The sequence below is a fragment of the Camelus dromedarius genome, chromosome 13, assembly GCF_036321535.1.
Source record: "Camelus dromedarius isolate mCamDro1 chromosome 13, mCamDro1.pat, whole genome shotgun sequence".
NCBI classification, from domain to species: Eukaryota; Metazoa; Chordata; class Mammalia; order Artiodactyla; family Camelidae; genus Camelus; species Camelus dromedarius.
In genome coordinates, this window is record NC_087448.1 from 67,754,594 (window position 1) to 67,781,205 (window position 26,612).

Genomic DNA, 26,612 nt, shown 5'->3' on the forward strand with positions numbered 1-26,612 from the left:
CCCTTCCTCCCTCCCTTCATCTCTCTTTCTTTCCCTCTTTCCTCTTTCTCTCTCCTTCCTCAGGGCAATGCCAGGGCATCTCTTCCTGAAGCCCTGTGGGAGGAGTTGAATGGAGAATGGAGCAGGTCTCTTTCTAGCTCACCCTGACCCTTAGATGAATTTGTGTGACTATGAGGTTCTTTTAGATTCTCTACCTTGGTCAGGACCTGAGCCTTGACTTACAGACCCCCTGTTTCTCTACAGCTAACTTGAGTAGGAATTGGCACATTTCTTCAGGGGAAAAATGCTTTTTGAAATTTTCACCTATTTCTCTTGATGTTTTTTGCTTTTGATTAAATTTTGGCCTGCTAACAGCTCTTATCTTGACTAATGTATTTTAAAAGCTTTTTTTTTTTTTAATTTCAGCATTTTAAAATATTTCTGTAGAGAGCTTGGGCACAATAAGATAGCCTACCATTATCTAAAGCCTTACTTAATGGTGTCTCAGTGAATCACTGCCTCCTACTAGTCTTGATTACCAAAGCTTTTCAATTGTTTCTTGGTGGGGTATTCGGTCTCCTGCCCCTACCTTGAATGTTTCATGGTGAAATCTAACTGTGGCTTCAGTATTCCCTCTCCCTCCATCCTTTGTAAGCAATTCAATTGGTTTGTGATTAAGAATAATGATTTTTTTCATTATTCTTTTTTTGGGGGGTGGGTATTTAAAGTTTTATTTATTTGTTTTATGGAGGTGCTGGAGATTGAACCCAGGACCTCGTGCAGGCTAAGCACATGCTCCATCACTGAGCTCTACCCTCCTCCCTTTTTCATGACTCTTAAAGTCCGACAAACTTAATCACAGAGCATCTTGGTGTTGATTGTTTTGTATCAGATTTTTCTTAGTCGTGTTGTGCTCCTTAAAGAAGGGTCTTCTTCAGTGAAGAGTTTATTCTACCGTGGCTTTAAATATTTTTGTTTGTTTTATTTTTTGTTTCTTCCTCAAGGACAACAAATAAGCATACATTGGATATCCTTTGTCCTAAATCTATAGTTGTTCTCCAGTTCTTTATCTTCTGTGCTCTTTTTCATTTCATTTTGCTTAGTTTTCTGTAGAGTGTGCAGCACACTCCTCTCTTCAGCTGTCTATTATTTTATTTACTTCAGTGTGGCTTTTCATTTTCTTAAGGTATTTTCTCTTTCATTTCAGGAGTAAGCGCTTTCAGGTCCCTTCAGAAATTCTCCTGAAGTTTTATCATCACTTTAAAAAATGACTTTTTGAACTCTTGTTCCATGATGGGTATGTTTAATTTCTTTTAAAGGAAATGCACTTTCCATGTGTCTTGTAACTTAAGTCTTTTGATGTACAAACAAGGATTCTCTTTGTCTTTTGTTCCTCCTACTTTGTCATATTTTGGGCAAAGGATTGCATGACTTTGCACAGGTCCTATGCTGGCTAACTTTTCACTGTTGCTCAGTTTAGTGGGCCACCCCCAGACCAGTTACCTGCTGAGAAGGAAGGCACTTCGTGTGTGAGCTGGGGCGTCAGCTTAGGGTTAGCCCTTGCCCCTGGGAACAGTCACCCACAGGCAACCTTTCCTCAGGCGGCAGGTCACCAGGCTTCACGAGGTAGCCCTGAGGAGCACGGGTCTCTCTCTGGTCAGGCCACGACCAGGGCTTGTTCACCTCCATCAGCAGCTGCTTCGCTCTCACTCACCTTGTACTTCTCTTTTGTTTCATCCCCTCACACGTCTCTTAGTCCAGAGAAATAGCTGGACTAAACTACAGGGGTGTCGGAAAATTCCTGTCCTCGAGGATTTGAATGTCTGCAGCAACCCTGAACTGAAGGGACTCTGACAAGTGGAGGCAGTTTGGGCGCAGGGGCACTGGTACAGAGACGCTTCCTGAGTGCTGGTGGCCCGGGGCAGACCCCTCCCCGAGCCAAGCTTTAGTTCTCACCAAAACCAAAGGAAGCTCTCTTTGGCCCTTTTGTCAAAAGCCTTATTTGTTTTGGGGTTAGGAGATGTCTAAGTGAAAATGGCACTGGATAAAATTAGGCAGGCAAGGAAGACTTTATTCAAGACTCTTGCAGGAGGGAGGGAGACTGAGCTCAACTTGCGGAAATAAAGGGCTGGAGAGGTTTTTAAGGGCCGAGGTGGGGGAGGGGAGTTGCGGACCTCCGTGTTTGAAAATTGTCTTTACCCAAAGGAAAGCACAGCTCCTTCCATTTCATGATGGGGAGGGAGGGAGCGGCAAGTTTACGCTGCTCCCAGGTGACTGTATCTCAAAGAGACATCCCAGGCCCTTGAGGAAGATTCACTGGATCCTAAAGCTGGCAAGAGGCTTTGAGGAGATTTATATACATTTCAAAGGGAGTAGAGTAAGAATTTACAAGTTTTCTTTACTTTGGAAAGAAGAACAGGGAGGTAAAGGGCCTGCAAGCAGGAGGACACCTGTCTGGAGCTGAGTCAGGCTGAGGGTCACCTGGTCAGGGGGCAGCTCTCTGGCCTGGGAGCTGTTGCTCTTCTGCCAAGACTCTTTCCGGGAGGGGTCTCCATTTCATCCTACCCGTTTCTTCCCCTTCTCGAAGGCACCTGCTGCTCCCCCGGAGCCTGCCTTCGACAGCATTTTGTGTAACGTCTCGGTGCCTTCTTGCCACAGGCCCTGCTCGTTTCTCTGTGGGCCGTCAGAGGTGGAGGAGACGATGGGCTGGCGACAGTCTCTGCAAAGAACAGATATGTCTAAAGCCCGCACCATTTACCTCAACGAACCCCTTAAGAACACTTTCTGCAAAAACTCCATCAGGTGAGAAGAGTGTGTAGCTGGAGGGAAGGGGTGGGGGGAAGGTGTGGCCTTCCTCCCCACAAAAACCAACACCTTGTGTGTATGCGTCAGGCTGTAATAGTTTTCGTGAACCTTGAGGAACTCACCACAGAGAGCAGGACTTTTCTTCACCTCACCTTCAAGGTTGCTCTCTGTGACTGCTGCTCTGTGTCACGTGCCCTGGCTCACAGGCCGCAGCTGAGAGCTCTCTAGCAGACCTGCATGTAGGAGGGACAGCCTTTCCAGGTATCGGGGAACTGAGCGTTAGGCTAGTAAGACTTCTATTTCTTGAGGAATTGGCTGAGTTGAGTACTTACTGCAGAGGCAAAGTTAGATGAAAGCTTGAAAGGGATCAGTTTTTCATATATATATTCATAGATACACTTTTTTTTTTTAAACCAGGCACTAAGGCCAGGGGTTGGATATACCAGCTCAGGAGTCACTAAGCATTTTCATGATTAGCTAATCAAACAGCTTAAAACTGTGCATCATTGACATGCAAGGAAAAAAAAGATATCTCTGAGACCAAAAATGAAGGCAAAGCAGGAATCCAAAGAGGCTGGGGACACTGGAGTGGAGGGTTGCTCTGAGGACATCTGCCCAGTTCTGTTGACCCAGGGCTTCAGTTCTAATGCTCAGGTGGAGGAGAGAACTCAAGCCTAAGGCCCACACCTGGTGGAAACCAGAACTGCAGCCTCACCGCCATAAAACTGGGTCTTCCGAGGGCTACGTTCTAAATGAGAGGACAATAAAACATCTGTTTTTTAAAAGGGACATGAGAAAACTCAACCTCTCTTAAATTTGGCTCTGGGTTTAATATTAATGGATTTATTTTATGTATCTCTATTTTTAAAATTTATTTAGTGTGATGAATTTTAAGAGCTGTTTTGGGTTGTTAATTATTAATTCCGTTTAATCCATGAGTCTTTCAAAAACGTCCTGCCTGGGAATTCTTCATATTTGATGTGGATGAATTAAAAGCAGAAATACTGAATTTCCCATCTCAAAGCTCCCAAAGTTTGGTAAAATAACATGCATGATACCCAGCAAATCCAGATACAATAAAGAATATAAGGAGTTTATGAAAAGAAGAAAGTATTAGGTACCTGGAACCCATTGTTTTTACCAACCATACTTCAAAAGACCTTACAAAAGTATTTGAAGAAGTCAGATTTTTATATTTTGGGATTTATAGAAAATAAAATTTTAATAAAAATCTTATCTATCTATCTTCTCCTTTCCTTGTGTTTAGAGAGCCTGCTGCTCCCTGCTTTCCAATGTCTGCATACATAGTCATAGTGCTTCCCGAAATGGGGAGAATTCTTCTTTTATCCTGGGTTTGTTTTCAGATAACAATGAATGCTGTGAAAAAAAGACAAAATAGCTTCAGAAGTGGGTCAGTGCTTTCAAACAAAGTTTTGTCCACTTCTGAGTTAGAACTAATGTTCTGTGTTTTCCATCAGTGCTTTCCGAGTTCAGCGCGTTAACTGAAGTGCTGTCTCTCTTTTCTCCTGCAGCACGGCCAAGTACAGCGTGTGGTCGTTCCTCCCCCTGTACTTGTATCTGCAGTTTAGCAAAGCTGCCAACGCTTTCTTCCTATTCATTACTATATTGCAGGTAATGTCTCTGAATGTGCTATTAGATTAAGATTTTTAAGAAGTGAAAAAGGTATAAAAAGCTCACTTAGCTGAAATGAGAGTTTTATGTAGAGAATAAATTTAAAGTTCTTGTCTTACAATATTTAAGTTATTCAGCGAGACGCTGAAACTCCACTTCTGGGCTGAAAGACACGTTGGTGCACAATAAATGAATTAATTGGTCCACAGTTCAACCTGATTTAGATCATTAATGAGATATTATCAGAGTGACTTTTGTCATTTGTGACACCTTCACGATAGGGTAATTTTACTGTATTTTGAAAGGAATTATTTTATTTAAAATTTTTTTTTAATTTTTAATTTAAACATTTTATCTTTTATTGAAGTATGGTTGATTAGCAATGTTAGTTTCAGGGGTACAGCAAAGTGATTCAGTTATACTTACGTATACATATCTTTTCAGATTCTTTTCCATCATAGCTTATTACAAGAAGTTGACACAACATTGTAAAATGACTATAACTCAATAAAAAAAAGTTAAAAAAAAAGAAAGAAATTGAATACAGTCCCCTGAGCTATATATACAGTAGGTCCTTGTTGTTTGTCTATTTTATGTATAGTAATGTGCATCTGTTAATCCCAAACTCGTAATTTATCTCTGCTCCCCTTTCCTCTTTGGTAACCATAGTTTGTTTTCTATGTTGAAGGGAATAATTTAAAAAATCCAAATGTTAGTTTAAAATAGTGTTTTCCTTTTTTAACAAAAGTGTGGTAAGAACACTTAACATGAGGCTTAATTATGTGTACATCTCATCATGCAAAGAAATAATAAGCAAGCAAAAAATAATAAGGCAGCACAGAGAGCGCACACTGGCCCAAGTCTGGAAACACTGGCCTAAGAACTTGTCTAAATCTGGAAACCAGAGGGTCAGCTCCAAAGCCTCACTGCCCTTGCGCGCATTGGAAAACGACCACAGCTTCAGTTTCAATCACTTACTTCCTCGTATTTTAAACAGTGGGGGTCGCCCTGGAGCACTCTCCTCGGGTAATCTGTACCCAGGAATCATTATTCCCTTGGGCCTCCAAAAACTTTCTCCTCTTCCCCAAAAAGAAGTAAGATTTGGTTAAGATAGCTGACCTTTTGGTTTTGGATTGAACTATTTTGAAAAGATGCTATTTTAAACATTTAGGTTTTGAGCTGCTCCCACCTAAACATAATGAAGTGTCTATTAGAAAGGTGACGTAAGGAGTGAAGTGTTACTAAGCAGATGCACTGAGGACTCTTCCGTGATGTGATATTCAGGGTCACACTCCAGGGATGGTGTGATATGCTGAATATTTAATGTGTCTATTGTTGTCAGGTCCTGGGCCAAGCCACTACTAGCGTAGCTCTCAGTGTACGCAGAGTTCAACAAGGACTTATAAAATTAATAGTGTAACTCTGTTTTGCAGCAAATTCCAGATGTGTCCCCGACGGGAAAATATACAACTCTGTTGCCTTTGCTGGTTATTCTTACAATTTCAGGCATCAAAGAGGTTGTAGAAGATCATGTAAGTTTACTGTAGTAAATACTCTCAAAACTAGTGCCTCGAATATAAGACTTCCTTTTTTTCAGACTTTTTTCTTTCTCTTTTTTCTGGCTGTTGGTTGGAACTGTATGCTTTTTAACATCTGTAGTTGATGTGAACTAAAGCTTTGAGGTTTCAAATTTTAGATTTGATACATGTGTGTATTTGAGAGACCAGCAGGAGTTAAAAGCTGTCCTAAGAACTATGGTAGGGTCTTTGGGGAGATAATCCAACCAGAGGAGAAAACCCAAAACGGCTGAAACAAATTGTGCTGTTATTTCATTTCCCCTGTAACCTTGTCAGGGTTGTGATTTCACACGGGCCTGCCGATTTCAGTGGAGAAATGAAATAAAAGAGAGAGGGTTCACAGTGTTTTCTTCTGCTCTGACCCTACCTGCGACAGCTGGGGTCACTCTGGCAGAGCCCCTCCTCCCTCGCCGTCCCCGTGCTCATTTTCCAGCATCACCGGCTGTGGTCGCTCGTGTGCTTCTGCCTGATCCCTCCATCTTGCTATGGCATCCGAAATAGCTACCCGGTTGCTGGCCTTTGAATCATTTGTAATAGGAAAGAATTCTTCAAACTTAAAAGCCTTTGGTTAAGTTGGATCAATATTCAGAATTGCTGATTATGTGTTTAACCAAAAGTAGTCATTACAAGCAACGTATAAAATGTCAGCATTTCAAGTAGCAGTTTACTACGCAGCAGGCACTGTGCTGCATATATGTGTGCACGCGTGGTGCGCGCGTTCAGATGGAGGCACAGACGAGCTGGCGACCTGCCGTGGCCGCGGGAGTGAGGGGAAGAGCCGGGCTGCCCGCCGGGAAGCCGGTTCCGGGGCCCCGCCCTCCCCGCGCGGCCCTGCCGCCGCCCTCAGGCCGCACCTCAGTTGAGGGAGCGACGGAACTGTTCCTGTCAGGTCTGCTGCTGCTATTCTTTCTTCAGCCAGCTGTGACTCGTGTTGTGATTCGAATTATTCATTCTAAACTTTTGATCTAATGGATATTTTTTCTGTAACAGAAACGACATCTGGCAGACAGATTAGTTAACTCAAAGAGCACAATAGGTAAGTGGTGAGCTCGAGCCTCTACCTTCCCCCACGCCTCCACTCTAAGATAATATCCAGAACCATCAAGTAGGTACAGGTAACATGTTTTGTAATATATTATTACTTAAAGAAATATTGAAACAAAGGGAAAAAACCGGAAGGAAGCCGTTTCCGTATATTCGAATCAATAATTATGTTAACTAGAGTGAAAGGGAAAAAAAAAAGAGGGAAGGATGGGATACCTGGGGTATGAGCAATTCTTACGTCCATGAGAAAGATCTGCATGCCACTGAATCTCTCTGAGCCTTGTTCTGACGTGTGCAATCTCTGTAATTAATCAGAAACACCTTAAGTTGCTTTGCAGGCTATCCACTGGTACTTCGGTGCTTAATACCAACTGTTTCGTCTTTGGGATTGTCAGTGACTTAATGTAGCCTCTGTCAAATTTATATCATATCAATCATATGTTGCATTATATGATATACATTGCTGTATTTTGGTGTAGTGCATGTGAACACGATTACTCTCTCAGTTTATATAAAGCTTAAATTAACAAAGGCAGTACTTTATAAAGAAACACCTGTAGTTCTGGGGAAGAGGTATCTTTTATTATTTTGGACTTTACCTAATGCAATAATTACAGTGAATACATAGCTGTTTCTTTTTCAGTGTTAAGACAGAATGCATGGCAAGTGATTCAGTGGAAAGAGGTAAGAGTGTATTTTTGCTTTTAACTTAGTAATTAGCACCTTCCACATTTAAAGTTACAGGTTTTTATCTGTAAAATATGTCTTCAGGAACTATCATATTGTCCCATTTTGTAGATGAGAAGGTAGAGGATCAAAGAGAATAAGTGTCTTGCCCAAGGTTACGTGACCAGAAAGTGGTGAAAGTAGGGTCTGAGCGTCAGTCTGTCTGGTTGGAAGTCTGCACGCCTTCCAGCGTGCCTCAGTGCTACCTGCACGTCAGCGTGTGGAAAGTTTCAAGTTGATGGTTCACAAACTGTTGCTCTGGGTACTGGACGACCTTTATATGGAGGCTGTCTCAGGGAATGTTGTTGTGAATATCTGCCCGTGGAATGGGAGTTAAAGGCATACAGGAGCTGGATTCTGACTTCATCCTCATCAATAACTAATTGATGACTCGTGTAAAATTCCTTTGAAATCTAACTGTAAGAATGTATTGATTTCAAAATATCATCAGTGTTTCTTCCCCTGAGGGAGATAAACCAGGAGAGTTGGTAGTGATTGCATTTCCCTCCTCTCTCTGGGACTCAGAGGAAACAGAAATGGAGAGATTGCCCTCTGTGCCCGATGGAGGACATTCCCCTAAAACCTCCACAGTCGTGACAACCAGAAACGTCTGCAGACATTGCCCAGTGCCCCCTGGTGGATGGGGCAGGCAGAATAGCCCCTGGTTAAGAGCAGCGGTTTTAGAGGAATGAATGCATCAGGAGGTAAGATTATTCTAATGTAGCTGAAATTCACTAGGATGGTTCCAGGGTTTTCATCTTACACTCTTCCTTGAGAATGTTTGACACATTTTGCCTCTGTTTTGTGATTTTTAAAATTCATACTTCTGTTTTTTTCTCCTGGCTTGAAAGGTAAATGTGGGTGACATTGTGAAGGCCACAAACGAACAGTTCCTCCCTGCAGACATGGTCCTGATTTCTTCCAGGTTAGTTACGTTAGCAGGCGTTTAAGGAACTTTTGTTGTGAGTTAGAATTTTTAAGAAAACCAAAGGCTTTTTCCTCTCTCACTTCATCATCCCTTTCTCTACATTGTAGACCAGTAACTACAGACATTTTCTATAAAAGGACACACAGTAAATATTTTATCTTTGTGGGCCATGCAATCTCTGTTGTAGCTATTCAGCTCTGCCCTTGTAATATCAGAAGCAGTCATCGGCAGTATGTGAATAAATGGGTATGGCTGTGTCCCAATAAAACTTTATTTATGAAAGTAGTCAGGGGCCGGATTTGGCCTTTGGGTCATAGTTTAACAACTACTATTCTATACTTTCATTATCTTTTCTTTAATTTCCCTGGACATATTTTCTCCTATCCTAATTCTCAGATTAATTCCATCTCTTCTACAATTTCTACAGACATTCAACAAATCTAAAAGATGTTACACTTATTATCTTATTTTATTCTTCTGTAATAAAGAGACGTATTTTACAATAGAAGGAAACTTACAGAATACTTAAGAACAGATCTGATGAAATGTATGCAAGTGCTTTATGGAGAAAATGAAACTATCAAAAGACATCTGAAAATAAATATATGAAAAAATATATTCTTGGATAGGAAGATCTGATATTATAAAAATGTCAATTACCTCCACGCATGCTTGGCATGTTCAAGGTCCTGGGTTCAACCCTCAGTGCCTCCGTTAAGGGTAAAAAAGATAATTTGGGGGCACTTGTCTGGCCATATCTGAAGGGATAATTTTTAATTTTTAGCAGTTTAGACAGTAAAGTACCGGCACAGGAATAGACATGGCAAAAAATGAAATTTGTCTTGACACAAAAATCAATTTTATATAAATTGAAGAGTTAAATGTGAAAGAAAAATTCATAAACTTTTAGAAAATTCTGTGATTATCTTTTTGGCCTTGAGTTAAAGAAGGATTTTTTCACAGTCATTCAACTACAAAATTTAAAAGTCTGAATATAGTATGTGCTGACAAGGACATGGTGCAAAAGGAGCTCTTATTCTTTGCTGATATTAATATAAACTGGTAAAACAGAACTGATAAACAGTTTACCTAATGTAACTGAACATTTGCATGCTCTTTTATGTAGCAATAACACTGCTAGATATATATTTGTTTAACAATGACATATGTGTATATATATGTGTGTATATATGTATATAGTTTCTCTTGCACATATAAACTCTTGCACATAGTGAATAGGAAACAATGTATAGAAGCGTTCATGGTGCTTTGGTTTATAATGGCAAAAGCTTGAACCAGTAAAAATGTCCATTGATAGGAGAATGGATGAGTTGCAATTAATTCATAAAATAAAATTCTATGCAGCCATGAAAATGAATGAATTGCAGTTATATGCATTGACATGGTTGGATATCAAACACATATTGCTGAAGAGAAGAGACAAGTCATCGAAGAAGCTGTACATATAATTAAGTGCATTTATGTGGCAGTCAAGGCCAGAAAAAACTAACCAGTGTATAGCTTAATGATACAAATATGATATGAAACTACAAAGGAAAGCAAGGGAATGACTGTTATACATATTAACCTAGTAGTTGTTTCTGGGGTGGAGAGAGGAAAATGTAATTGCTAGGCCTTTCAGGCACAGTAAGTAGTCGATTTCTTCTCCTGTGTTTATGTGGGTATTGACTTTATTGTTATTCTTAAAATATAAACGTTCATTCTATAAACTCTTTTGTCATATGATGTATTTCACACAAAAATAATTTTATTTTTGTTTATTTTTCAAATCTACAAGAGATACACATGTAAAAATTTACTGGAATTGACTTTCTTTGAACAATTATAGTCTTTTTTATTAGAAACATTTTAAAAATAGGTATCACCTTTATCAGCCTGAGGGATGCATATCTTATGGTCAAATTCAGAGGCAAAAGTTTTTTAAATGAGAGCTGTTGGTCTAATGGAAAAACCTGAGGTACATGAACATGCCTTATCATTTGGAACAGCTTTTCTATTTGTGTTCTTGGTTCTTTTATCTCTCAGGAAAGAAGCCCCCTTATCTTTTTCACATAGTGGTTGTAAAACTAGAATGATGATATGGTGGTAATAAAAATGAAAATATGCTTTGAAAGTAGTAACATTTCCCCCCAAATGCTTCATTATCATAAGTGAATTGCATTGAACATGGAGTGAAATTTTGACAAGGCAAATGTTTGCTAACTCAGTGGGAAATTTTCTACTGAGCTATTACTCTGCAAGGTGAATTTCAGCCTTGTAGGTCTAGACCTCTAATATCCCCTGGCAAAGTAGTAGTTGTAGTCCTGTCAGTTCTGAAGAACCGTTACTGATGTAGATCACATTTCAGAAGTTACCATTATTGGGAAACTAGTTTGTTGGAGAGATATTGACTCAACATTATTTGCTTTATTTTCCTTAGTGGACCTCAGGCAGCATGTTACGTTGCAACATCTAATCTGGATGGAGAGACAAATCTAAAAATACGTCAGGCAAGAATACCTTTTTATGGTTGTTTTTTTTTTAACATTTTTTATTGATTTATAATCATTTTACAATAAGATACCTTTTTAATTTCTGATTTTATACCCGAGTCTACAATGTCAAGTTTTGTCAGGTACCAGTTGTTGTTTTTATGATGAAAATTGTCTTACCATTATTGAATGAATGTAATTTATCCTCATCAGACATTTAAAGAGTACTTTTAAAATAATGAACAGGAACTATGTGAATGTGTCACTCACGACTGCAAGAAAAAATGCGTCCTATAAAATTCAGGTCATAGAGGATAACACACATTTATGCATGTCGTTTTGAGGATATACCTGTTAGTGATTCGGTGATAAAACTGCTGTCGTGGTGAAATACTACAACTAGAGTGAAAAGGGTTATATATGAACTCTGAGTGATCTTATAACTCAATGGAAAAGGACAGTCAATGATGCCAATACCAAAATAACAGGGAGTAAGCAGCATCTCATAGAGACTGTAAAGGATCCATTAGAAAAAGCTTCAGTGAGCAATCACAAACATGCTTGAAACAAATGAAAATATAAAAAGTTTCAGCAGAGAAGCAGAAAGTCTCAGCAAAAAAATAGAAGAAATAAAGAAGAACCAAGTGGAAATTTTAGAACTTAAAAACACAACAACTAAAAAGACCCAAACAACAAACAAACAACAATAACAAAAAAACCCTCGAGGGACAGGCTCAACAGCAGAATAGAAGGGCCAGAGGGAAGAACTGTGAATTGAAAGACAGCACAACAGAAACCACCCAATTTTAACAACAAAGAAAACAGACTGAAAAAAAAAAAATGAACAGAGCCTCGGACACCTGTGGGAATATAACCAAAGGGCTGACATTCATGTCGTCAGAGCCTGGAAGGAGAGGAGACAGAGAAGGAAAGAGTTTCTGCCCAAGAAATAATGGCTAAAACTTAACAAAACTGTATTACATTTCTTTTCTGTTTGTTTTGAGGATGAAAAGACAAATTAAAAACTGGGAGGAAATATTTGCAAATCACATATCTGACAAAGAACTAGCATCTGGAATAAAGGACCATCAAAATTCTACAAAAGGGAAAAAAAAACCCACCAAACAACCTCATTAGAAAATGGGCAAAAGAGACATTTCACAGAAGAGGATATAAAATGGCAAATAAGGTCATGAGAACGCTTGCCACATCATTAGCCATTAGGGAAATGCCATCACTACACATCCATCAGAAATGGCCAGAATTAAAAGTATTTATGACACCAAATGCTGGTGAGGACGTGGGGAGACTGAGTCCCTCATATATTGTGGGTGAGAATATAAAATTGCATGGCCGCTTGGAAAACACGCTGGCAGTTTTGTATAGCTGTCATACGACCTAGCAGTTACACTCCTAGTCATTTATCCCAGAGGAACGAAAACTCATGTTCACACAAAAACACTTATACAAATGTTTATAGCAGTTTTATTAGCAACAGTGAGATCTAGCAGGTACATCATTAGTACTTACTTTGTTTATTGGTTGTATATTTAGCCACCTTACTAAATTCTTACACATTTTTGGCATTTTTAACTCAAGCGTGTAGGGTTTAAGGGCAGAACATCCTTTCTTTAAAATTTGTGTCATTTTTGGTCTTTCCTTCCCAATAATGATAATACCTCGCTCCCCCCACCCTTCAACCCCATCTCATCTCTGGAAGCTCCAGAGCAATTGAAAGTGAACTTGGTGATGGATCCTAGTCCCCTCCTGCTCCAGACTAACACAGAAATAACTTCTGATACTTCATGGTTGATAGTCGTTTTTAATGTTTGTAGTTCTCTCTTATGAAAATTGGGAAGTTTTCTTATGTGGGAAGCTTACTAAGAATTTTTTTTCCTAGAATGCATGTTAAATCTTCTACTAATTTTTTTCAGCATCTATTGATACAATAATGCTTTTTCTCCTTTCATTCATTAGTATATCACTCTTTGTTTTTTGTTTTAAGAACTTTTTTTTTGGGGGTGGGAATTAGGTTTATTTATTTATTTTCTTAATGGAGGAACTGGGGCTTGAACCCAGGACCTCATGCATGCTGAGCAGGCGCTCTACCACTTGAGCTACACCCTCCACCTTAGTATATCACTCTTGAGCATCTGTTTTTGAGTTTGATGCTCATACATGTTTTCCTCTTCTGGGAAATATTTGTTCATGTTGGTTGGTCATTTTTCTTCTGAGACATTTCTATTTTTTATAGATTTATAACATTTCTTCATGCATTTTAAATACTAATTCTTCTATCAGTTATATGTGTTGCAAATGTCTTCTCCCAGGTGGTAACTTGCTTTTATACTTTCTTTGAGGCATCTTTTAACAAACAGAAGTTCATCCCAAACTGTTTCAGTGTAGGTTTCTGAGTGTCAACACTTCTCAGACCTTGTGTGCATGCCTGAGAATATTTGTACTAAACTTTCACATTTATTTGATATTTGGAAAGATGCAGCATTCTAGATTTAAAGGTCTTGTATTTAAATACCTAAAAATAAAATCCTCTGTCTTCCTGTATCTTGTTTTTAAAAACACTAGTGACAGTTTGATTCCTATTCTCTTGAGCATGGTCTGCCTTTTCTCTCTGGAAGGTTGACATCATCTTACTGGAACGAGACATTTTCTAGGCGAGTGGTTCTCAAAGTGTGACCCCCGACACGCAGCACCACCATGTTAAAAATGCAAATTCTGCAGCCCTACCCCAGACCTACTGAATAAGAAAAATCTGTGTTTTAACAAGACCTCCAGGTGAATCTGGTACCCACAAAAGTTTGGGGTCACTGTTCTAGATTCTTGCTACTCCAAGTGTGATGCACATCAACAGCTATGGACGTAAATGCATCAGATGCTACATGGTATTTGGTTATGGTGATTATTCTTTCATAAACGGTACTTCATATAGAGGTGACAAAAACTTAACTTTCGTACCTCTTTTGACCTTATTAAAATTATTTGCAACTTGCTGGTATGCCAAAGTCTTCAAACAAAGTTTATATTAAAATTTGATGGGTATTATTTATTGTCTGGTAAGCACAATACATTTTTAGACACTGTCTTTTCATAATCTTCTTTTATTAACTATTAGAGACATTGAACTTTGCCATTACAATTCTGTTTTCATTTTTTCCTTTGATTTTATTTTGTAGGCTTTGTTGGAAACAGCTGAAATGCAAACAGAAAAGCAATTGTCAAGCCTGTCTGGAAAAATAGAATGTGAAGGACCTAATTGTCATTTCAACAGCTTCACTGGAACCTTGCACCTGAATGGTAGCAGGTATCATCTTTTCCTTCTCGTGTTTTGTGCACTTAATCTTCCCTTGAACTTACAACTTCTGTAGTCACCCTAGGTAAAAGAGATGCTTTTCTCTTTAAAATGTTTTATCAGCGTATCTTTGGAATGATGAGACATGGATGACAAAGCAGTTTTTTCTACTCTCTTTTAGAAATAGATACATTTTTTGAAGACATGTTTGTTTCTATTGCTGTTTGCCCAAAAAGTTGATCTTGACAAAAGGAAATCTATCTATAAGGTGAAAGCTGAGGTTTGTTTTACATTGTAAAAAGAAAAACTTTGGTAGTTTATAAGTGCTCTTTGTTTTTAAATTTTTAGCCCTGTTCCAGTTGGGCCTGAGCAGGTCTTGCTAAGAGGGACACAGCTTAAGAATACTGAGTGGATTCTTGGCATAGTTGTTTACACTGGACTGGAAACCAAATTCATGCAGGTAAAATCATCTATGATGACAAACAGTCTTGCTTTTAGATTATTTCTTCTGCCTTTATGAAATGAGGGGCTTTAGTATTCTCTCGAATTTAGGAAGCTCATGTCTATTAAGCTATTAATAAAATATAGAAATGGTAACTTTAATCTGATAAAGTGTGACTGAAAAGTTAAGAATATGTATTTGCCTATATCCCCCATGATGTACGTTGCATCTCCATGACTTACTCATTTTGTAACTCAGAGTTTGTACCTCTTAATACCCTTCACCTATTTCACTCATCTCCCAACCACCGCCCCCTCTGGCAACCACCTGTTTGTTCTCTGTATCTATGTATCTGTTTCTGTTATATTTGTTCATTTGTTTTGTTTCTTTAGATTCCATGTAGAAGTGAAATCATCAGGCATTTGTCTGTCAGACTTATTTCACTCAGCGTAGTATCCTTCTAGATCCATCCATGTTGTTGTAGCTGTGAGATTTCATTCTTTTTTATGGCTGAGTAATATTTCACTGTGTGTTGAGATACGTATATCACATCTTCTTTATCCATTCATCTATTGATGGGCACTTAGATTGTTTCTTGATCTTGGTGATTATAAATAATGCTGCAGTGAACAAGGGGTTGGAGATGTCTTTTTGAGTTAGTGTTTCTGCATTCTTCAGATAAATACCCAGAAATAGAGTTGCTGGATTGTATGGCAGTTCTAGTTTTAGTTTTCTGAGGGACGTTCATACTGTTTTCCATAGTGGTTGCACCAATTTACATTCCCGTCAGTAATGTACAAGGGATCCTTTTTACCCACATCTTTGCCAGAACTTGTTATTTCCTATCCTTTAATAATAGCAGTTCTGACAGGTGTTATCTCACTGTGGTTTTGATTTGCATTTTTCTGATGATCAGTGATGTTGAGCATCTTTTCATGTGTCTTATTGGCTATCTGTGTGTCTTTTTTTGGAGAAATGTCTATTTAGGTCTTCTGCCCATTTTTTGATTGGGTTGTTTGCTTTTTTTTGATATTGAGTTTGTATGAGCTGTTTGAATATTTTGGAAATTTAAGCCCTTGTCAGTTGCATCATTTGCAAATATTTTCTCCCAATCTGTATGTTGTCTTCATTTTATATATGGTTTCCTTTGCTGTGCAAAAGCTTGTAAGTTTGATCAGATCCCATTTGTTTATTTTTGCTTAGATTTTCTTTGCCTTGGGAGACTGTCCATGGTTTTTAAACTGGAAATAATTCAGTAACTAGAAGTGGTAAAAGCAATAAATTTGTGAGGTTTTTGTTTGTTTGTTTTTGTTTTTGTTTTGCTATTCAGAAGATCACCTAGACTGTCAGATTTACTATATTTGTTTTTTGGGGAACCTCAGACTTTGAGGTAATGGATCTGCTATGCGAATATGTTTTCTATGAATTAGAGAATGACGCTCCAAGAACTGAGGTGGAAAAGCCACGCTCATTAAACCACAGGTATACTTTCAGTCTGTTAGTTATTTGGCAAAAGACATATCCTACTTTTCCTACTTTTCAACTGCTGCAATTTTGACCTCTTCTCACTATAAAAATGGTTCCCACTATAATCCACTTGTTTTGTTTGTTTTTTGTCCTTTCTGGTATGTGGTTGTGTGCTACTGTGCAGAATTCGGTCAAGTCGCTTCTCAAGAGATCCAGCGTTGAGAAGGTGACCAATTTGCAGATCCTGGTGCTGTTCCTGCTGCTCTTGGTCATGTCCTTGGTGAGCTGTGTGGGAGGCATGCTCTGGAAGGACAAGCATGGAGTGGACATCTGGTACATCGTGAAGAAGGGTAAGCACCAGAGCATGGCAGGAAGCTGCCGTTTCTGGAAGTTGTGCTGCTTTGGAAAGTGACTTCAAAGTCTCCCCATGTATTTATTTATTGTTCTAACTGATGTGTGGTGGCTTTGTTTTGTTTGTTTGTTTTAGAAACTGAGGATTAACGAGTTTTAGAAATAGAACGTTTCCTTCTTAAGATTTTTTTTTAATAGATTGTCCTGACCATTTCGTATAATCCTGGCATTTCGGGATAAAGCAGAGAGAAGAATCAGGGCAGAGGCATGAGACTGTGGCTCAGACAGATGAGGGCCACGTCTTTGATTCTTAGTCACCAGAAGATTTTGGACAAGGTTTTTTACTTCTCTGCGCATTATTTCCCTCATTTGAAAATGGGGATAATATCTGCCTCCTTGGATCAGTACAGCACTTCATGTACAATGAATAGTGCAAGGAAATGAGGACAAGGAGCACTGAGAGGGATTCAGAGGCTCGAGTGTCCTGTCATAAGAGGTTTAAAGGTATTTGGCATTAAAAGTTCAGCATTTTTCTTTGCTTTATTTGTGTCTTTCCGTGTTTTCAAAGTAAGCCATCACACATCTTTCCGCCCTTCCTAATCTATCACTGCTCTAACTTCCCTTGAGAGGATCTGTTTGAGAGCATTTTAGGAATTAAGAAACTAAGGTATAGACTCTGTAAATTGGACCAAAAATAAAGGATTCATTCTTACACAGTCTGGGTTTCTAGATGTTACTAGTCTGGTTTTGATTTCGAGCTTCTAGATTTTAGAAGAGCTTTAAAAAGTAATCTCATTTTAAATTTTCTTGTTTAATTTGCTCTACTCCAAGAGGGTGCATGCATATTATTTGGAAGCAGACATAAAAACTCACAAAAGTCACGGATATTTTGGTGTCTATAAAATGTGTCAAGTTCTGCATGTCATACAAATGCCCTTCTCTTCCCTTGTTGATCAGACTTCTTGAAAGAAGAGACAACCCACACTGTTGCCATTTCCTCACCTCCTGGTCGCTCTTGGGCCCGTTTCAACCTGTTGTCCACTTCAACCGCTCTGCTGAAATAATTGCTCCACATCTGGGGTAAATTCCCAGTTACTAAACCCAGTGGTCATTTTTAAAGTCACGATCTTACGGGATTTCTGCCGCTCACTTCCGATTTTTTTTTGAAACCCGTTTTTCCCCTATTTGATTCATAGAAACCTTGATCTACCTTTTAATTGCTAGTGTTTTCCAGGATCCTGGGGCCATCAGGAATTCCTCAACTTGAGCCCTTAAATCCTCGAAATTTTGTGGAATTTTGTTCATAGGTGTGCGTGTAATTTTCTTTTCTGCAGGAGCAACTTCATCAGCTTCTGAGGGGCGGTTAACTGTCTTACCCAAGACAACCCTTCAAGAGCACTCACTCCCTCTAATAACTTGAGCTCTCACCCACCCTGCGATGTCGTCTGCGTGCTCACCTCCAGCTCAGCTTTCCTTGTGAATTATTGAGTCATTGTTGCCCGGACATCGTTCTCCAAATGTCCTCGAGGCTTCTTACCTTAGCACGTACAAAACTAAGTTCATCTTTTCCCCTCAAACCAGTGTCTCTTTTCAGTGTTCTCCGTGTAAATGGTGGTACCACATCCAACCATCTCCAAGCTGGAAACATAAAGGTCATTCTTACCTCCTTCTCAGTTTCCACCTCTCCTCCCCACATCCGCCCCGTGGCCTTCATCATCCGGTCAGTCCCGGAGTCTCACTGCTTCTGCCTTTCCAGCATCTTCTCTGTAGGCACTCTCCTCTCCATCCTTGGACCACCACCACGGTTTCCTAACTGGTTGCCAAGCCCTCAGTCAAGTTCTACTCAAATTCATCCTTCACACAGTTTCCAGAAGGATGCGTATAAAAAGCAGGTACGAATGTGTCCAGTAGACTCAGTGATGTCACTGAGCCTGCGCTAGGGTGGCAAGTTGCCGTCTGATGGCCCACTGCTTGTCTTTGTGAATGAAGCTTTACTGGAGCACAAGCATGCTATGTTTATTCATTTATGAGTTGTTGTTGCATTTTCATGCTACAGCAGCAGAACGGAGTAGTTGCAACAGGACTGCAGGGTCTGCAAAGCCTGAATATTTACCCGCCAGCTGTCAGAGGAAGTGTTTCCCTGACTCCTGGCCTGTGGGGTCAGGATAAACCTCCTTTCGCGTGGCTTCTCAGGACTGTTATGACCTGACCCCTGTCTCCTGACACCTCACCGCTTCTCCTTAGCGCTTCGTCTTTACTCTCAGAGGACTGCTTTTGTCTTTCTCATGATGCTTCTGTCCACCAGCTGCTCCATCATCTCCAGGCCTGTGGTCCGGGGCTCCTTCTGTGCACCTGGATGCCTGCCTCGTCTCATTTCAGACTGAGATGAACATTATCTTCTCTGGTAGCAGCAACTGTGTCTTACCTGCCCCCTCCTTTGACCAGTTAGGAGCCCTCTTTGGGTTCTGTAATGATATTCTTAATAGATATCACTCCGTTTCCATATTTTATAATTATCGTTCCCCTCTCCCACACCCCTGCTAGGTTGTGAATTTTCGAGGTCAGGAATCATTATATCTTTCACTCCAAGAGCAGTGCCTTTTTGTAATAGGAACTCAGTAGTTAATTGATTCACTAAACTAAATAATTTTAGAGTTAAACAGAATTTCATAGTTTTCTAGTCTAAATCCTTCTTTTATAAAAATGAAACAGTCTATGTGTTTACCGAAAAGCACAGAGGAAGTTGGTGGCGTATTTGGAATAAGAACCCATAATTGGGTCCTGACTACATTTCTCTGCCCAGAATATTCTAATCCAAGAGAAGAGAAAGATACTGAGTAGTTAAAGTTATAATTGCATTTTTAGTAACTATTACCTTTAGCAGAGCTCTAAAGATTTTGTCTCTGTTTCTGTCCATAAAGTTGTCATAGTGATACCTGTCTCTGATTTTCTTAAGAGAATGATTTATGACCATAAAGTAATGCGGTAAGTGTAAAGGTATAATTCTGACAAATAAGGAAAGATTAGTCAACTCAAGGTGGTAAGAATTTGAATGTATGTGATGGTTAATTGAACTTGACATTTAGGTTGATGAAATTTAGAAACCTAGATTTAGCGTCTAAATTACAAGTATGCACTCATGTAGAAAAATGAGTATAAAATTCTAACTTACAATTAAAATTATTTAACTTTGTCTGTATTTGTACTGATTTGTGTTTAATTACTCTGATCTTGTTTACAACTTACTTCTCATATAATGCTCTTCAGTTACATAACCCTTCCTCCCATAACTCAACTACGTACGTTTTATATGTAAGACTGAGTTGCAAGTTTCCAGAAAGATGCATGTAAGGCGATGTGTATGTATCTCTTCTCTCCTGAGCACTTTCTAGATATTTTAAAGTAAATTTCCGTGAAATTAGGTTCAATTCTTATTGGAATATTAGTCTCTCAAACACACTGTCCCTTTGAAAATGGGCACATCGCTAGGTTTTACAAAGCATCTTATTTATTTTTTTGAGGGGGGCATGCTTTTCCTTCTTTCTCTGAGTTTTAAAAATCATTATAGTGGTTATCTCTTTGGCTTCAGACGTACTGTTTCTTCCACCTAAAAAGTCCTCCTCACCCCCTTCTCCTTATCCCCTGCATTTATCAAATTCCCTTCTTCAGTTCTTTGCTCACCAGCTTCTCCGAGACCCCTTCCTGGCCCCGCACCTGTGTTGCTGCTGCTGCGCTGGGCGTTCAGCACAGCGCGGAGCTCACTCGCTGCAGCTGCTCCTGACTCCTCCAGCTTCCTCCAGCCGCACCGAGGTTCCCTGAGGGCAGGATCTATGCCCTGTTAGATTGTAGCTCGATGCTTCCCGCACACCCTCTTACATGGTTGGTTGGTGCTTGACTAATATTTTAAAAACCATTTTACATCTGTGTCCACTTCATCATACTTTTAATAATAATGTTCATGGAGAAGAATTCTGCAATTTTAAACCGTAATCCTGCAAGCAGAGATGAATAAAGATGTCGCCTGAAGCCGTGATGGGGTTCCTCTGATTTTCTTCCACAGAGCACAACACCCACAGCTTTGGGTTTGACATTTTGATGTTCATCATCTTGTACCACAACCTCATCCCCATCAGTCTGCTCGTCACTCTGGAAATTGTGAAATACATTCAGGCCCTGTTTATAAACTGGGTGAGTATTAAAATCAGGACTTAAAAAAACTCTCTCGAGCTATGGCTTTGGTTATAAGAATCAACGTGACTGATTCTTACAATGGAGCCAGTGCAGCTGATGGGCCAGCCATGCCTTCGACAGGAGAGCCCAGCACTGGTGTGGAGCCAGGCAGCAGTGCCTGGGCTTCTCTGTGTCAGTCTAGATAGAGGACGTCGTTTTCTTCATATATTTTTTCTAGCTGATAGGAAATATTTAGGAGTGGCTTAGTGGCAAGTGTAGAGAAAAGGTTATCCATTAACATTTAAGATACTCGCAAAGGGGAGAGGCCAGTAGACTTACAAGAGGTTTACAGATCTTGGCAAGAGTGGCAGCGACAAAGCCATCCCAGAATCCCCGCGTGGTGACAGCCACGTGGTGACTGAGGTTAATACTCTCTAAGTTGTGACTGAATGAATTTCCTGGTTTGAGTGTGGGGTTACAACTTTTAGTTGTATTGTAAAATAGTGTTCTGTGCAATAAAATTCTTGTTAGATGTCACATTAACACGGTCCTCCTAGTAGACCATGAATTACCATCATTTGAAGGGAAATAGCATCTTGGCAACCACAACGTTAGACAAAGTGCTTTCAAATGTGTTCTTTTTGTAGTAGCTCTCTGAGCAGTGCTGTGAGGTCCTGTTGCTCCCATTTGGTGGATGCTGTAGCTGAGACACACTCAAGGCGACACAACGTGTCTGAGGCAGAGCGGGGATTTGACAGCCACGTCTTCCAATCACCACCCCCTTGCCATTTGTTTCTACGTGGCGTTGCCTCTCCTAATTCAACTCTGCCAGCTACGTGAGAAATTAGCACGTGTCGTCCAAAACCAGGAGTTCTAGACTCTCCGGTGTGCCTTTTTCTAAATGTCAGGCGTGTGGGGGATCAGTGGCAGTACAGCCTTCCTGCAGAAGTTTGGAGCCTGGTTCTGACTGTGTGGCTTGGCTGTTTTGTTTGTTTCCTGCAGGATGAAGACATGCACTATAAGGCCAATAATGTGTACGCCATGGCCAGAACATCCAATCTTAATGAAGAGCTTGGGCAGGTGAGGGCCCCAAAGGGCCTCCTGTCAGTGCGACAGGCGCTTCAGAGGAGATGGGTCTAGGGAGAGCTTCTGCAGAGTGAAAGGGCCAAATTTGGCCATGGGCTGTAGTTAATCTGACGTCCACATGGAGCTTCAGGAGTACAACTTGTTCAAAAGATTGATAGTGTTGCATCATGGGTTGCAAGTAGAACAGACAATACAGACCATTATGTGCTTGTGAAGGGTGGACAAGCTGGAGGGACAGGTAGGAAAAGCTTCCATAAGGCAGATGAGCCCCTAGGGAAGCATCTGGAGACTGCTGCACGGTTTCACACCTGCCAAACTCACGCATCTGCCCACAGCTGCCAGTAGGGAAGCAACAGAGCTTCCAGTACCTCCCAGAAATTTCCTCTCAATGGTAGAATCTAGCCTGCTGCCCAGAGATTGGTAGACATGCAGCCTCCTGCCTCTGGTCCCTGCCATACAACAGAAAGAGGCAGGGATCGATGCCTGGTTACCCACAGACAGATGCTGGCGATCTTTTAAATGACAGTGGCTCCTGCCTTTTATTATCATTTTTTGGTGACTTTATTTAACAAGTAGTTAGTCAGTATCCATTTCTTCTTTCCAAATAATACAGAGATCTTTAAACTGTTTAATTGCATATTGCTTTGCATTATTTGTTGAACAGAAATGGTCACCTGCAAAACTTCCGCTTGTCTTTGAAATGAGTGTTATGCTTGTGATAACGATTACAGTGACTTCGAGTCTGGTTTTCTTTTCCATCTAAGATATACATATATATCAGCATACCAGTCTTTATCTACTTAATGTTCTCTAGATACTTTTAATGAGACTTCTTGTGGGAGGAAAATGGACTCGAATTTCTGGATTTTTTAGGTTTGATGACTTGAAGTTTACTTTGCATATTACCACAGAATTTCACCTCCAGTGTAGTGCAAAGAGCACGGCCTCTGAAAGAAGTATAAAATTAAAGATAGAATTCTTGTAGACTGAGCATCTTGCTTTCTAGAAATTCACATTATTTGAGGATTTAAAGAGAAAGAATGTCATCCTATCTTTTTTCTCTAAATATATTTTAAATTTATTTTGTTTATCATGTTAATTTTTTCTTTGTTTAGTTAAATTTAAAATGTCTTTCTTCTTTGTGTAGGTGAAGTACTTATTTTCTGATAAAACAGGAACCCTTACTTGCAATATTATGACATTAAAGAAGTGCACCATTGCCGGTATAACTTATGGGTAAGTGTTTTATCGCCCTGGTCTGTTGGAAATTCTCATGTTTTGTTCCTTAACAAAATTCATTAGCCTTTATTTACTGCAGAACATATCTGAACTCCTAGTTACTATAGCTATGGCTGAATGAGGTTGCAACTTAATATACCTTCGATGAAAACTTGCAGGTTTTTAAAAAATATGATTTACATCTACTTTTATACATGATTCAAATTCCTTAAGAGTTTTACATTTATAGTCTTGTAATAAGTCATATTTCCTTTCTCATTTTCCCTTAGAGATCAGTCAAGCAGAAGTGATGCTGGTGGAAGAAAGTTAAGGTAACTAGAGAACATTCTTTCCTGGCTTGCCAGTGTTTTTTCCCTTGCAGCAGGCTTTTTATCAGTACCAAAGCTCTGAGGTACGATAACACAGCCCCCCTTGTCCAGACTTCCAGTGGCAGTTCCTGGGGAGTTCCCCTGCTTAGATCTTTCCCATCTGATAGTCAAAGAACCCAAAACCTAGACTTCAATTGGTTGCTTTGGTGGCAATTCACTCTGCCTCAAACTCTGCATAACTATACAGTTTTCTAGGCATTTTCCAATGCATTTTGCAGCTTGAGGCCTGGTCGGATGTATAATTTAACAGAACTCGAAATATTTACTAGTTCTAAGTGTGACTTAATGAAAACAGAAGATGGGGCTGTGTTCTGTTTAGAGCTGTTTGATAACTGATGGTCACCAGGAACTTTTAGTTAAAACAAATCTTATGTGTTCTTCCTCAGTCAGTCACAGGCCTGCTCTGTCACAGAGGCCTATGAGTTCAACGACCCGACACTGCTGCGGAACTTGAAGAACAACCACGTAAGTCTGCTGCTTTCACTCCACGCCAACAGGGCAATGCTGTGTAACTTTGAAACGTACATATCGTTTCCCAAAAGGTGTAATTTTCTGAGCACAGGAAGAGAGAAAGAGTCTCGAAATTTTTTTGGTGATAATACAGTGAGCAAGGGATTTTACACCAATATTATGAGCTGAGTGCTGAGCTCATAATACGGTTCCTCACGGGGAACAGACGCTCCAAGAGGGCAGAGCCATCGTGTTCCCTGGGGTCTCCCCAGCCCCCTGCACTGTCTCCGACTCAGTACCCGCTCCACAAACACATTTTGGATGCATGATCTGGTTTTCAGCTGGAGCCTGACTCTGTGTGTACCTGAAGTGAAACCTCAGTTGGCGCTGACTGCAGGCTGTGCGTGACTCATGTGAGATGGCGGTCAGAAGGGACTCACCAGCTCTGTCCCTTTTTTGCAGCCCACGAAAGCCTGTATAAAGGAGTTTCTTACTCTGCTCTGCGTGTGCCACACTGTTGTTCCCAAGAGAGATGGGAATAACATAAACTACCAGGCTTCCTCCCCAGGTAGGTGCTGCGCACTCAGGACGCCCGCGGGTGATGCGCCTGCAGGGCAGGGGATGCCATCGCTGACCTCCTGCTGGCTCCTGCCCTTCTCCTTCTCTGAAATTCTGACAGTTCGGGGTATTCATGGTACCTGCAGCTCTGGGCCACTCTGCAGCTCTGGGGCTCCCCCTCTCCACACATCCAAAAACTGCCACAAGAAGGCTGGCAGGGGGCGGTCTGGGCACAGGGGTTATAATCAGTCACAAGGCAACATTTTATGGAGATGCTACTAATGGCTTGGAGAACAAACAAGACCGTAATGAGCACTGAGAAAGTATTTCACTTCCAGGCTGAGGGATTTATCTTAGTTCCACCAAAAGAGGCCCTGCTTAATGAAATTTCCCCTTCCATGAACACTGTCTGGTGCCTAGAAGCACAGATAAGTGATCAACAAAGCCAAGTTGTGAAGACTGACATGATATTTTCGTGCTGGAGAATAGAAATCTACATTAAGTTAAATTCAGCGTCAACGCGTTTGCTCAATCTCCATTAATACAGACTTTTTATTGGCAGATGAAGCAGCTTTAGTGAAAGGGGCAAAGAAACTTGGCTTTGTTTTCACTACAAGAACGCCATACTCTGTCACCATTGAAGCTGTGAGTAGCATCCTGTATGCTTCCCAGCAGGTTATATGCACCTGCTCTTCCAGAGAAACACATGTAAACAGTGGTTCAGAGTAGGAGCTCTTGGGGTGGGGGGGGGGGTAGAGCTCAGTGGTAGAGCGCATGCTTAGCATGCATAAGGTCCTGGGTTCAATCCCCAGTACCTCCAAATAAATAAATAAACTTAATGCCCCCTGCAAAAAAACTCACCCCAAAACAGAGTAGAAGCTGTGGAGTCCACTGCCCGGGATTCCCACCTGGCCCCATACCTTCCCAGCCATTGTTCTGGGGCAGGTTCTTTAACTTCTCTGTATTTGCCCCAGTTTTCTCATCACGCATATTATAGGGTCCTTGTGAATATTAAATGAGTTAATATAGGTAAAGTATTTGAGATTAGTGCTTGGTGCAGAGAAAGTGCTCAGTAAAAGTGAGCTATTCCAAAGAGTTAGAATCATTAGATCTTCAAGATATACAGGATTTTTTTTCCTATGAAGAATCAAAATGTTTCAGACTACTCTTTGGTCAGCTCTGTTCTGTTGATTTATTCATGTTTTATATACATATATATTTCCTTGTTTTTTCTTGATGACCACTAACCACAAGCCTTTGATGTTATGGGAGAAAAAATTGAAGCAATGTAAACATGGTGGCCAATGCACTTTTTCCCCCTAGTCATAGTGCAATGGTTAGGTGTGTTTACTAGGCACTGTGTCCTTGCTAGAATGGACTGATGAATTCTTCTTTATAGCACATAGATGATTCTCAAATTATTTGAACTTCTACAGTCCTGTACTGGTAAAGCTGGGAGCTGGTAGATTCAGAGACAAATTGATCATGGTTACAGAAAGCTAAGCGGCTGTAACAGGAAAAGTTTAGAAAAGAATGCTTGTTTCATTGATACATCTTATAGCATGCCACCTCTTTCCATGTTTACCTCTTCAAATTATCTAGTCATTAAGAATTCTGTTTGATCTGTGCAATTTTATTAGAAGATTTATTTGCTCTCCCATTTCTGTCTGATGATTGTCTCATTTACTCCATGTAACTTTACAACAGGAGTGTGTTTATACAGTGTTTCTATTAGTACTGATTTTAGATTGAGAAGAGAGGTGTTTCAGGCTCAAACTGTCACTATTAGAAGCACTTTTGCTAATATTGCCCAGGTTGTAAGCAATGTTCTTACCAGCGGAGGGCACCAGCATCTCATCAGACGTGCAGGAGGCTCTTTATTTTGAAAAAGATGTGTATTTGGCGGGGTAAACCTTGTATGTGATTGGGAGAGTGAGTTATTTTGCAAGATGAATACTTTCATCCCCAGGTAAGAGCATGTTGTCTTATCT

At 40.2% G+C, this 26,612-nt stretch overlaps 1 protein-coding gene across 1 annotated transcript in view; it reads left to right on the forward strand.

Moving 5' to 3' along the window:
• Positions 1-4,154: 4,154 nt before the first annotated feature.
• The window catches only part of LOC105090372 (phospholipid-transporting ATPase IB), a 94,773-nt gene continuing 72,315 nt past the window's right edge, over positions 4,155-26,612 (forward strand). The window contains exons 1-17 of the mRNA XM_064492886.1: positions 4,155-4,195; positions 4,317-4,416; positions 5,850-5,948; positions 6,984-7,029; positions 7,681-7,721; positions 8,615-8,688; positions 11,132-11,201; positions 14,375-14,502; positions 14,839-14,950; positions 16,584-16,749; positions 20,811-20,938; positions 21,923-22,000; positions 23,154-23,242; positions 23,515-23,556; positions 24,000-24,078; positions 24,526-24,631; positions 25,184-25,266. Coding sequence (XP_064348956.1) covers positions 4,155-4,195; positions 4,317-4,416; positions 5,850-5,948; positions 6,984-7,029; positions 7,681-7,721; positions 8,615-8,688; positions 11,132-11,201; positions 14,375-14,502; positions 14,839-14,950; positions 16,584-16,749; positions 20,811-20,938; positions 21,923-22,000; positions 23,154-23,242; positions 23,515-23,556; positions 24,000-24,078; positions 24,526-24,631; positions 25,184-25,266 — 1,482 coding nt within the window. The remainder of the gene's footprint in view (positions 4,196-4,316; positions 4,417-5,849; positions 5,949-6,983; positions 7,030-7,680; positions 7,722-8,614; positions 8,689-11,131; positions 11,202-14,374; positions 14,503-14,838; positions 14,951-16,583; positions 16,750-20,810; positions 20,939-21,922; positions 22,001-23,153; positions 23,243-23,514; positions 23,557-23,999; positions 24,079-24,525; positions 24,632-25,183; positions 25,267-26,612) is intronic.